Raw genomic sequence first — 12,602 nt, forward strand, 5'->3', positions numbered from 1 at the left:
AACCCAGCTATGCCATCCTCGGGCTTTCCTCGACCGCGGAGTACATATACCGACTACATCCATGGGCTGGAAACACCGAATCATTCAATTCATCTTTCGTCCTCCCCCTCCTCTTCCTCCTCCTGTGCCAGCTCCATCAAGTCCCATCTAAGTCTCGAATCTAGGCTGACTCTACAGTCCTTGGCCTCTTCTCAGACTGACAACATTCCTTCATCTAACCTCAGTCGTTTTGCAATAGACACACCTATGAACCAGGCTAGACATTTTAGTGTAAGCACTCTTATTTCCCATCTTGTCTTTGTATTCTAATCATTCTCACTCTATTCTATACAGCCAAGTTTTCATCCGAGTAGAACAGCTTCTTATGAACTTCAATCGGTCGCCAACAAAAGATCAGAGGAGCCTGTCATGTATCGATCAAGATCTCCGCTTGGTATGCGAGAGTCTACACCGGCCATGATTGAGTCGAGTAGCGGATGTTCTACCATCAACAGTAGATACAGCTCTATTTCAACGTTAAACAGCCATCGGTCTTCACTATTTATGGACAGAGTAAGCTATATTTTCTTAATTACGTTTTCGTAACTAACTTTCTTTATTAGTTTGAGTCGCCTCGTCCAGTGTCTGACTTGATGATTCCTATTGCAGCGCCCAATGACAACAAATACTATTCAAATTCCGCTGATTCATTTGCGAAGAGAACCAGCTATTATGTGGATGATAAAAATGAATTGTACAGGGAGCTGGATGATAAAAATAAGACAATATTGATATTGACATCTTTGTTGCAAAAGGTAAATCATCTTTAAAGAAAAAAAAATAGAGAGGATGTACTAATAAAAAAAGTAGAAGGAAGAAGAAATTGAGTTATTGAAAGCGGATCTGGATGATTCCGTATCTGAACTAGGCACGGTGTGCGATGTAAGTAAATTATTAAAACTAAAAATACACCCAAAATTACTAACTGTAATCATCAACAGAAATTCAATTCCGAGCTCGAAGATTTATCAACCATGTATCAATTTTCTTGCGATGAAAGACCTTCTCATCCTTCACCCGATTCTCAAATCAAACATAAACTCGAGACAACACTCTTAGAAAGAAATCAATGGCAGCTTAGAGCAACGTAAGTTTATTTCTTTTGATGTGTGCTCTTCAACAAAAAGTCTTACCTTCTTTGTATTTTTAATTTCTTTACAGTGAATTAGAGCACAAGTTACGCTTATTGTTCCTTACCAATGAAATTAGATACCAAACAAGTTTTACCCAAGTTAAATCTTAAAAATACCCAACCCAACAGAAAAAAAAAATACTTATACCCCTTTTTACACCTATCCACTCACCCACACAAAATTTAAATATGTAGTACTTCCATTCCTTTTATTATGTTTCTATATGTACACCACCACTTCATCTTACGCGAGATCACCTTTTTTAAGTTCTTTCTTTCTTTTCTCCCTTAAATAAAATGTACTCTCCTTATATCATAATAGAGCATATCCTGGATAGAAGTATTCTATAGGAAATAGGGTTTAACATGTAGGTTACAAATGAATGTTAACTCTTTCGCTTCTCAGAGACATTTTAACCTAGCTAATAATTTGTAGTATAAATTACATCCCGAATTTTTTCAAAGCGTAATTTTGTCAGTGTCTAGATCCATACATCTCGTAAAGACCTTCCCATTCAATCTGGGTTTCAAAAACATATGCTTCCTATGTATAAGGTTTTTCGACACACCTTTGGATATTTTTTCAATTTTTATTAAAGGAGAAAGAGAGAGAGTATAGATATATATGCATAATTACAACAGAAAAAAAAAGAGGATGGGGGGATAGTCGGTATTAATCAGCCCAAAGAGGTACTTGAGGTTGACGAGATTCATGAGATTCATAAGGAGTAAAGACACTATCAGCACCTTTTTGGTTACTAAAGTAGCTATTCCATTCATCGATATCGAACGACATTGGTACACCCCAAAAGGCAGTACCGTTTGGATCAAATGAATTTGTATTGTCAAAGTTAGGCATAGGAAATGAATTTGTTGCACCTTGAGAGATCTCTGGCGAATTGAAATCGACACTAGGAGATTTATGACTACCCGTACTCGTTGCTGCACTTCCCATGTAATATTTCTCCTCCATACTACGTTGATGGAAATCGTAGTGACGTGGATCAGCACCGTCGGGTTCGGGAGAATTGGGTACGGCGATAGAAGGCGGGGGCGCAGCACGTTGTTGTTGTGTCGACGATTTGGTATAACTTTGATCAACACAATCTAAATCGATATCGCGTAATCCAGCAAGCGCACCCAAAATATTACAATGACGAGCAGACGTAATCCAGGTGGTTTCGACTACATCCATGGCTCGCATAATCTTATTAATACTGATTTTGGCTTCGAACGCAAACATAGAATCGGAAGAAGCTGCATTATAAATAAAGATGATGCCGGCTGTAAACATAAAGAACAACGAATAATTGTTCACATGTTTTAATCTGCCTTCCGCCAAAAGCGAACCGGTAATATCCAATATCTTGTTGGCAGCAAATGTACATATAGATGCGGATGGAAACACAGAGGGGGCCACTGTTTGTTGTGGTCCTGGAATAAATGGACGATGCAATAATATCAGTGTTGTATAGAATAACATGTGTAATTGACAGAGCTGTAATGATGGTGCAGGCGCACGCTCATTGAGACGTGTATTAGGAGGTCTGTACTGTAAACTGGCGGGTAATTTCGACATCCACTTATTTAATTTCTTATCGAGAGTAGAGACGATATTATCGGGTGAGGACATCATGGATAATTGCTTTCTTCCTTTGACCATGTAGAGTTCACGAATGACATCACCCAAAATCTCACAGATTTTGACGAGATAATGAAAGTTCTCCATGATACGTGGTGCATCAATGTCATTTTCAGAGGGGTAAGGCGTATCATAATCTCTTTCATCAATCATGGGGGATCGACCATGCATTGCACACGCTAATCTGTCCAGCACAAAACACCCATAAAATGCTCGTTTTCTATCTTCTTTTTCAGTTGCTGATAAGTCCCAGCTATCACAATTTCTATGCAGACCCAGATTTTGAGACATTCGAATGGCCTGAATGTTTGCGTGGGAAAAGAAACAGACGGGTTAGTAAGCAAGGCAAAAAAAAAAAAAAAAAAAAAAAAAAAAAAAACTAACCATGCCACTGTAAAGCCAGCCTCGAGTGGTTTTTAACGCACCGTTTTGATGACTGCTCATGAGCAATAATGATTGTACGGTATAAACTCGAAAGCTATCCCACTCTAAATCTAGTAACATACGAGCTCTCTCGAAAAAGACATCGCCCGCAGTTTCAGGTTTTGTAGCGACCGATCTTACACGTACATCGGAGGAGACACGAGAAGCGACAGCGTAGATGGCGTTTAACAAGATGGGAGGAGGTGAAGGTTTGGTATCATCTGTGACAGATTCCATAAATGATTTCTTGTGTAAGATGGGTAAAAGAGGGTAAAAGTATTTGAAATAAAGGTTCAGTAAATGATCGGAAAGATCTTTGGGAGGCAACTCAAACGGATCTACAACAAAGGGAAAGGTAGTTGTTCCCTCCTGATCTTGACGACCTTTTGTATTGAATTGAAATGCTCTGTTTTGAAAGTTTTTACTGTTTCGTAACATGTAGAATCCAGATGATTTGCCGTAGTAACGAAGCTGTCCACTTTCATCGATAGACAGATTTCCCATATTATTTGATTCGTCACTATCATGATGGTGTGATTCATCAGGTTTCATACCCGCCAGCATGGGTTCTGTTGTTGTGAGTGGCCCACATTCAGCCTCAAATCCAGACACATTTTCTCTACGCATCGGACGTGGTCGAACAAGCTCACCATACGCTGTTTCTAAAGGCGCATTTAACTCATTTATAATTGCTTGAGATCGCGGATCATCTTCTTGAACAATACTGCCCAATAGTGCTTCTAATCGATGTAATCTGCCTTCAATAGCTTCAATATATCCTTTCGGTGGTCCTCGCTTTTTATATCATGTTAATATCTATGTGCGTGTGTACCTAGGATGGGCGTACCTTTTTTGTTGATTCTTTATAGTGACACGCCAGCCCCAACGTAATACAATTATTACAGTGCGGCGAAGAACCATCGCATTTTACTTTCTTTCTTCTACACTGCTCACTATCATAGCAGGTCGTTTCAGTTTACGTACAATATAAAGAGTGATTTTTGTTTTTTTTTTCTTTTTTTTTACCAAGCTTTACTGACACGTTGGCGTTTATGTTCTGAAGGATCGGCCATTGCTGTATGAGAGAAAACGATTTTTGAACGTAATGATTAATGTAATAATAAAGTATAGAAAAAAAAAAAAAAAAAAAAAAAAAAAAAAGGAGGGGAAAAAGGGTGATTTTCTTTTTTATACATTTTTTCTTTTTTTTTTATATATATATTTTGGAGCTCATCTCTTTTATTTCACGTCATGAGTTCCGCTTATGGCAATGTGGGGTATCCTTACCCTAGAAAAAAAAAAAAAAAAAACTAGTTGTAAGGAATAAGAAATCCCAATTGTTCTATATATTTTATTTTTAGTGTGGATCTTGCATTGAGCTGACATGATAAATCATCGTCGTTCATCGGACGCCAAGCTGGTATCCAATTTTTAATTTATTTAAAGCCGGTATTTTTTTTTTTTCATCTTGAACTCTCTTTTTTATTCATGCTTCTTTTTTTTTTCAGACTGGGTTTAGTCTATTTTGGATCGATTATTTTATTTTACTTTCTGTTGAGTCAGCGAGACAATATACTATTGGTGTAATTATTTAAAATGTCGCTTTCAAACTTAACTTGGAACTCAGAAGGATCATCCATTGTGGTAGAATCATCTACCGTATCAACCCAGCCGCATATTCCATTCACACTGGGAATTGCTCGAGGTGAGAGGAAATATTAATTGGTTACTATAACAACGCTTATCTTGGTATATATCCTGTATGCACTTATCGATGTAAGAATTTCATATACCGTGTACCACCTGTTCAACCTCTTCCTTTTTTATTTCATCTAGAATTTTTATTCTTGCACCGCTACGATAATCCCCACAACTCAACGGGATGAGTAGGGCTAAGGTAATATGAATTAATTTTTTTTTAATATTAACATAAACTTTATCATTGGTAAAATAGAGTTCATCAATTTAAAGGTAACTCGGTATTACTCCAAAAAGGTAGTACACCCCAACCCTGTTGCTACTACTTCTTTTTCCATTTGTTGGTGTTCCTGGAATCTATTAAAATTGCTACTCCGGTTATACACTTTCCCGCTATCCCAACGCTCCACTTTTTGTATTTCTGACAGTTTGATAGGGAGATCATCCTTTTGAGTTTAAATCCATTTTTTTTTCTTTTCTCATGACGTGGATGGTATCATTGTGCCCCCATTCCCCAACACGTGCGTACCTACCATGTATCATTTGCATTTGACGCAGGAGAGATGTTTTTTTTGTATCTGCAGAAAAGATCAAATCTTCAGTAGATTTCCTATAAATGGCATATTCCGGTCTTTCTTTTTTTTTTTTTTTTTGGGGGGGGGGGAGGGGAAGGATTGTGTAGCTGTAACATCATACCTTTCTCCCAGCCCAAAAAAAAAAAAAAATATCACCTTTTTATATAAAAGATCTGGAAAATGCATAATCTTATTACCCGTCGCATTTTTAGTATGTAAATTTTATCGATGTGCGCTTTGGTTATTTTAACGCCACAATGGAATTTCCCTTTGGTAACCATGGTAATGTTCAATCTCCTCTCGCATTACCGAAAACTCGGTACAAGGTGAGTCCTCATGACACTTCTCAACCACTTTTTTTTTATGCTCCATTTGAAATAAAATAAAATTAGTAAAATAATCTGGTCAAACCACACTTGTACATTATAGCGACAAAAAATATAGCTTAAAACGTGAGTGTCATAAAAATCGGAAGTTCTTTGGAAATAATAAAATTTCCGTATATTTTTAACTTGGATATAAAGCAATGCTCATTTTATTTTTAATGATCCACTTTTCTTTTCATATATACAAATTAAATAAATAACAGCAATGGACGAGGAATTATTTCCACACAGTAATAAATATGAGACAGAGAAAAAGACGATCGCCGAAGAAAGCAAACAATGGGAGTCATTATTCGATCCACAGTACACGTTTGGTTCGTTCCAACATGGTATTGCCAAACCTGTCACCGATGTCTATTACAAGGGCAAATGGCCACTAGATGAGAAAGATACCCGGCTTGATACTGTAGAAGAACCTACTTTACCCGATATTCAAAATATTCAACTCATGCATAGACCCACAGACAATGAAGCAGAAATAGAAATCCTACCACGTCCCTTTCCCAAATACGATAAACATACCGACGAAACTTCCTGCTGCAGCCAAGATCGACTCGAACTCCGTCGTATCTTGCAAGAGGTGGGGTTTAACAAGAAAAATGATGGCACACACAATAATCCATATAAACAATACTCCACTGCTGCTCGGTTTCAACAGCAAATTATCAACAAGACCAAGCAGATGAAGCAGGAAATAATGCTGGATCACCACGACACCATAGACAGCACTAGTATGGAGGATCTATGCGAAAAAAGTTCCTTCACCAACGACGAACCTACACAGCAACAAGGAAGAAGAAATCGTGCTTCCTTTCTCTATTTCGCCTTGGGATTCCTATTCCCGCCATTTTGGTTGATCGGTGCACTGTACGTACCTTCCTCTCAAAGAACCTCTGCAAGTAAATCTATTGACAAAAAATGGAAAACCTGTTCAAGGAATGCACTTTTTGCTTTTTTATCAATTTTAGTCTTAATTACCATTCTGGTGCTAATCATGAAGCCAGACGCGGTCGGATTCAGAAATAGTAATGAAGACGGTTATCAACACCCAAGAGTCGTTTTTGATGAAGACATTACTCCCATTTCATAAAGGGTACTGAAGATTACATTTAATAATAATAATAAAATACCCCCTTTTGTTTTCGGTCTTCAATTTATCTGTTCCTTCGGCATCTCTAGTAGAAAAAATGTATCCATGTGTAATAGAGAATGGTTTAATAAATCATATGCGGTGGCAAATGCAGTCTCCCATAAACAGCATGCCCGAAAGGGAAAGAAAAGGTAGAGACTAAAACAATAAGCGGCACTACCTTTTTATAACTTTTTTTTTTATTATGCATAGGTTGGCCACACAAATGTAGCATCATCTTTGATGATAGGAAACGCCGATGGTTCATATAATGCCTAACGTCAATAATTCGTTGAGTCCAGAAGTAAACGAAAATTTTGTTTGAAGAACGATCATGTGTTAGAGTGTAGATCATCTACTAGCTGTAAGTCATCGCCTGAGCTTGCTCTTACAAACTAACTAAAACTCTTTAATTGGATTTAAAACGCGTAGATAGAAAAGAAAACTAATGCAGTCATATCCTCTCGTTTCGGTAAATGTGTATTTTTATAAGCCGAAGATAAAAAGAAAGATAATGCTCCGCTTGACATACAGACATTTGATATCTTAGTGAATGTATTACAGGCTTTTCCTCATCATCTGCATTTCTAAATTTACAGTAGCTGCGCTATTCAAGACGAAACAATAACCCAATGAAGTGTACTCTTATGACAAATGTCTCTTTTAATCGTTTATTGTAGTCTATATCCATACTAAAAATAGTATATTTCATGTAAATACGAAAAAACAAAATCATCCTTTACTTACATATATTGGCTTAGAAACAGTGCCTTGCTATTATATTACGACAGATAACACTGATCAATAATAGAAAAAATTCAGAAGCACAAGAAAAGATAATGTTATGATTGTGTTATGTATACGCGTAATGGAAACAATTTGCGAGAGATCCCATTGAAGGAGCACGGACATCTGAAGAGAGATTCCTAATTCTGATTTTAAAGAGAAAATCTAAATTTGTTAAATATATTGTACTACCTTAGTACTACGTTAAAGTACTATCCTCAGATTATATTTTTAGCTTAGGTTTAATTATTGGATTGGTTTAGTTACTTTAGTAGTCAAACACAATAATTTTTACGTCATATGGATTCCTTTGTACGTTTTAGTAAAGTGTACACATCAACTTTCTGCACATCCATAAATGTAAAATGCACTTTCCTCGTATATAGAATTTTGAAGTTACTATTTTAAGCGAAATGTTTTTTGTTCCCAAAACATAAAAATAAAAAAGCGCGAATTGAGTTTTAGATTGACGCGAATTGGCCAATGAAATGTACGTAAATTAGATATTTATAAAGTGCGCAAATTTGTGTTATGAGCATTGTACAAGTTTTAATGATCCAAGTGGTAATTTTGTACTTCATAACCCTTCTTTTCTTTCCTTTTTTTTTTTTTTTAAAGATTTTTTAAAAAAATGGCCCTTAGAATTGTGATATTATATTTATTAAGATGTATCACTTTGGTGCTTAGTCTCGGTACTTTGGGCTGTCATGTTGGTAAAAAAAATAAAAGATTATATTAACAAATACAGTAGTTGCCAGTAATAAACAAATACTCTCTTCTTTTTTTTTTTTTGTATAATTTTTACAGCTCAGTTAATTTTACTAAATCAAGATTCTGGAGCAGGACCATGGTGGCCAGATTTCATACCTGTAAATATACACGATATCTTTTTAACAGTGAACTTTATAATATTAATCGTGACAACAGTATATTTTATACTATGTTGGACCTATCGTGTCGATATTGTCAATTTTTATATTACTGATTTTAGGTTGTATACAATCAAAATCCTTATTAAGCGATAGGGTGATGAGCATCATCAATTTGCTTTTATTTATCGCTATTGCCGTCTACAACTCGCTTCAATCAGGCACGATCCCTTGGACAGGAAATTTGACCAAGCAATTCACTTCCAACACCAAAGGTTATGCTTCATATTGCTCAAATTATGAAGATAATAGAACTTCAATCCGATGCTGTAAGTTGTTGAAACACGAAACAGCAATTTAAAAAGATATATAAACAAATAATTTTTTTTTTCAAGGGCTCGTCAATGGAGCTTGGATGGGCACGATTGTGGTTGGTTTCTTTTGGTTGCTATTAGCACTCTATACACTTGTACAAAGAAACTCGGATGTGTATAATGAGGACTATGATGCCTATGATTATAAAGAGGATGTACCCATGGCAGTACGCCCTCCTTCGTCAGTTCAGCATCTTCCTTCACCACCCAAACATCAATCACAAGGTGGCTACACATCACCCATATTACCCCAACAACTGCAACAACAACAACAACAACATCATCATCAGTCCTATACACCACCTGTACAAAACAACGGGTATTATTACCACCAGCAACAACCGCAAACATACGATACTTCAAATGATTACAATAACGATTATTATTTAAACCCCGTACAAGAAGAGCATATGAATATGGGGTATCGACAACATGATTCGTTAGTGAATAATGGGGGATACGAAAGATCTAGAAAGGTTTCCAAGACTTATGTGGAGGAGATACCCGCAAATTATAGTAATATTTCCCCATCCGAATCCGTACAGCCTCCCCATTCCTATGACGGGCTTGTGCGTAATAACTAATATTTAATCAGTAATTTTTATATAATAAATAAATAATAAAAAAATATGAAGTTATTTTTATCAAGTACTGAGAGAGATGTGTATAAGAAAAACGTGGATATTTTTAATATATTAAAAAGTTAGTTAGCAGCAGCCAGACTTTTCATATTGAACGTTTTCACTGTGGATATCAGTGGTGGTTGTTCTGTCGAGATTCAGATTGTACTTTCTTCCGACTAGAGTTTGTGTAATATCCAAAAAGATTTCCTCGATGCCTGAAAATAAAATAAAATTAGGATGAATGTTACAGCAAAAAAAAATCATACATTATAATTACCAATGTTGTGTTTGGCAGACACTTCATTAATACCGCTGACACCATGAGAAAGCTGGTCACAGTAATCCAATACCTTCATAAACGAGACTTCACGTTTTGATTCTAAATCAAGCTTATTTCCAACAACATGGATCACTAAATCATCCGTCATGTTCTTGTTCAACTCTACAAAAAAAGTTAAAATGATATGAATTTTAGGTATGTTTATTTTCCATTTAAAGTCTATTTACCTTCCATCCATGAAACCATTTCCTTGAAACTTTCCTCAGATGTAATATCATATACTAAAATGGCGGCTGATGCTCCTCGATAATACATAGGCGCCATTGCTCTAAAACGTTCTATAGCCACAAGGGGTACAATTATTAGGAGAGAAAAGGTACGATAAATAATTTTTATTTACCTTGTCCAGCCGTATCCCATATTTGTAACCTTACACTGCACTCATTAACGCCCCTATTTTTAAAGTGTTAGCATAGTGAAAAATTAGTGCATGACAATCTTTTTTTTCTTGTTTACTTGCAATTTCTTTGTCATGAATGAAGCTCCGATTGTTGAGGTACCATTGGGGGAAAACGTATTTTGGGTATATCTAACAGCTACTGATGTTTTTCCAACACCTGCAATCACATAAGAACGAGTGTATCAAATATATTAACTAAGTACATATGAGTGATTTGTGTGTCATAAACTCCCTCTGGATAGACAGAAAAAAAAAAAGGGTCGCTCTTAAAGAACCAAGGGAAGACGGGAAGAAAAGAAAAAAAAATGTATGAAAATAAAAAAAAAAATATAGTTATGCGAACCTGTACTTCCAAGAATGACAACTTTTGCTTCCAAGGTGTCCATAATATAAATATATTCTTCTTTGTAAAAAGAATGTCTAATCTTGCGAGATGAAGGAAAAAAGAAAAAAAAGAAAAGGCACAAAAAAAAAAAAAAAAAAAATTAAATTATGATTTCCTTGTTTGTGAACACAAGCCTAAAATATCACAAAACGGGTCATTCTATGAAAAAATCGTGGTTTTCTCGAAACATCGATATACTGACCTATACACATTGTTACAGTTCTCGCTTCGTTTAGTATATCTAAAATGGGGGTTTTTTTCTTTTCAGTATAAAAGGCTTGATTTTTTTTTCTAATTGTATAATCATTTAAAAAATAAAAAAAGTTAAAATGCTTACTCTAGCTCATCGTCGTCGTCGTATTATCGTTTGTTTGGATGGTACCTGGGAGACACCCCAAGGTAAATAAATACACATACATTATACAGGCATGTGGCTGATACTACAACAACAATAACAATAGAAAAAACAAACGTCTACAAGTTTTATGCCAATTTAGATTCTACTACGGATCAAACTTGGGATTATAAAATAAGTTACTGTCCAGGCTTAGGCACAAAAGGTAACTATCCTCTACTCGGCGGTCTCTTTGGTTACGGCATTACGGATCAAATCTTATCTGCATATCAATACATCTGTAAAAATTATCGAAACGAAAATGATGAAATTTGGCTGGTTGGTTTTAGTCGTGGAGGTATAATTTTGTTGGGGCCATCAGTTGCCACTATATTAACACTTGATTCATTTTAGCTTATGCTGCACGTAGCTTAACAGGTTTAATTTATAATGTTGGGCTTTTGCCAGAAAATCAGTTACACCATTCAAAGGATGCATATCAACATTATCGGAACCGAGGTGACGCTTCTCGCCCTGGCGAGCTCTTATCACTAAAATTTCGTACAAAATTCAATTGCAGAATGCCTTCCATTCACTTCTTGGGTTGCTTTGATACGGTTGGATCATTAGGAGTCCCCAAACTTCCTTGGTATCTTGGTGGCTCGGCATGTAAAGTATAAATTTATAAATAGATGAAATATTCTCCCTCTCACTGACCCTTTCGTATAAAAATAAGTTTACAGCCTATTTTCAGGTTTGCACGAATTCCATGACACAAAATTGTCACCAATCGTCAAAAACGCCTATCATGCAGTATCAATTCATGAACAACGTGAATGGTTTCGTCCCACCCTGATGCAAATTTCAGCAGCGGGTGATCAGCAAGTACTAGAACAGGTTTGGTTTCCTGGTATGCATAGCGATGTTGGCGGCCAACAATCTGGTCCGTATGATAACGTGCTTTCAAGTCAGTCCTTGCACTGGATCATGACTAAGGCAATCCAAAATGGCTTAGTGTTTAAACCCCATTGCCCTATAAACACTCAGTTTATTTATCATGATAGCTACACTAGTTCTTTGATCTATAGATTGATGCCTCGTCAAGATAGGTCTATCGAAAGAGACGTTATTACAAACAATTTCTGTCTTTCACAACTATTCAAGGCAGGAAAATTTGATTATTTGACACAGGAACAATTGGGTTTGTACCGATCAAAAACCTTGCCAAATTTTTATAGTTGCATTCAACAACAAATTAAGCTTTCATAATCTACCCTTAATAAAATAAAAATCTAATTTTAAAACACCGCATTTTCTATTTACCCGAGCGTTGCAGTAACCCGTCATCTGTTTTTTTTGTATCACAGTAGTTGGGGTAAAAGTATCACCCTCGTCAGATGCGATAAAATGGCATTTAGGCTAAATGTCTTTCTTGCACATGATAAATCTTAGCATATATGTATGAGA

General features: G+C 36.0%; 5 protein-coding genes across 5 annotated transcripts; 3 read left to right on the forward strand and 2 right to left on the reverse strand.

The window, feature by feature from the left end:
• Positions 1-1,555: 1,555 nt before the first annotated feature.
• Positions 1,556-4,388, reverse strand: EV154DRAFT_601248 (fungal-specific transcription factor domain-containing protein). The gene is made up of 4 exons (XM_051607221.1): positions 4,263-4,388; positions 4,084-4,189; positions 3,198-4,031; positions 1,556-3,113 (listed from the first exon to the last, which is right to left on the reverse strand). The coding sequence occupies exons 1-4, from the start codon at positions 4,307-4,309 to the stop codon at positions 1,845-1,847; spliced, it is 2,256 nt and encodes a 751-aa protein (XP_051459328.1). The 5' UTR covers positions 4,310-4,388; the 3' UTR covers positions 1,556-1,844.
• Positions 4,389-6,100: 1,712 nt separating this feature from the next.
• On the forward strand, positions 6,101-6,985 carry EV154DRAFT_417729 (uncharacterized protein; the record flags this gene model as incomplete). The annotated part of the gene is made up of 1 exon (XM_051595810.1): positions 6,101-6,985. One exon carries the CDS (start codon positions 6,101-6,103, stop codon positions 6,983-6,985), a length of 885 nt encoding a protein of 294 aa, XP_051459329.1.
• Positions 6,986-8,441: 1,456 nt separating this feature from the next.
• EV154DRAFT_479824 (uncharacterized protein) lies at positions 8,442-9,637 on the forward strand (the record flags this gene model as incomplete). Its single annotated transcript, XM_051598290.1, has 4 exons — positions 8,442-8,523; positions 8,618-8,679; positions 8,738-9,008; positions 9,075-9,637. 4 exons carry the CDS (start codon positions 8,442-8,444, stop codon positions 9,635-9,637), a joined length of 978 nt encoding a protein of 325 aa, XP_051459330.1.
• Positions 9,638-9,760: 123 nt separating this feature from the next.
• Positions 9,761-10,802, reverse strand: EV154DRAFT_537266 (ras-like GTP-binding protein RYL2; the record flags this gene model as incomplete). The annotated part of the gene is made up of 6 exons (XM_051604196.1): positions 9,761-9,891; positions 9,954-10,118; positions 10,184-10,294; positions 10,357-10,396; positions 10,473-10,573; positions 10,760-10,802. The coding sequence occupies 6 exons, from the start codon at positions 10,800-10,802 to the stop codon at positions 9,761-9,763; spliced, it is 591 nt and encodes a 196-aa protein (XP_051459331.1).
• A 240-nt stretch (positions 10,803-11,042) lies between these two features.
• EV154DRAFT_503347 (uncharacterized protein) lies at positions 11,043-12,411 on the forward strand. The gene is made up of 4 exons (XM_051600909.1): positions 11,043-11,200; positions 11,263-11,493; positions 11,550-11,804; positions 11,872-12,411. Exons 1-4 carry the CDS (start codon positions 11,131-11,133, stop codon positions 12,402-12,404), a joined length of 1,089 nt encoding a protein of 362 aa, XP_051459332.1. The 5' UTR covers positions 11,043-11,130; the 3' UTR covers positions 12,405-12,411.
• The last annotated feature ends 191 nt before the right edge of the window (positions 12,412-12,602 follow it).

Source organism: Mucor mucedo (genome assembly GCF_025094135.1).
Source record: "Mucor mucedo strain NRRL 3635 chromosome Unknown EV154scaffold_29, whole genome shotgun sequence".
In the NCBI taxonomy this organism is placed as follows: domain Eukaryota; kingdom Fungi; phylum Mucoromycota; class Mucoromycetes; order Mucorales; family Mucoraceae; genus Mucor; species Mucor mucedo.

Bases quoted from the DNA above. Each gene is read 5' to 3' on its own strand.
- EV154DRAFT_601248 (XM_051607221.1), bottom strand. From the start codon at position 4,309: ATGGCCGATCCTTCAGAACATAAACGCCAACGTGTCAGTAAAGCTTG. The intron at 4,190-4,262 runs GTAAAAAAAAAG...CTGCTATGATAG, and splicing joins CAACGTGTCAGTAAAGCTTG to TGAGCAGTGTAGAAGAAAGA. The intron at 4,032-4,083 runs GTACGCCCATCC...TGATATAAAAAG, and splicing joins ATAAAGAATCAACAAAAAAG to CGAGGACCACCGAAAGGATA.
- EV154DRAFT_503347 (XM_051600909.1), top strand. From the start codon at position 11,131: ATGCTTACTCTAGCTCATCGTCGTCGTCGTATTATCGTTTGTTTGGAT. The intron at 11,201-11,262 runs GTAAATAAATAC...CAATAACAATAG, and splicing joins TACCTGGGAGACACCCCAAG to AAAAAACAAACGTCTACAAG. The intron at 11,805-11,871 runs GTAAAGTATAAA...TATAAAAATAAG, and splicing joins GTATCTTGGTGGCTCGGCAT to TTTACAGCCTATTTTCAGGT.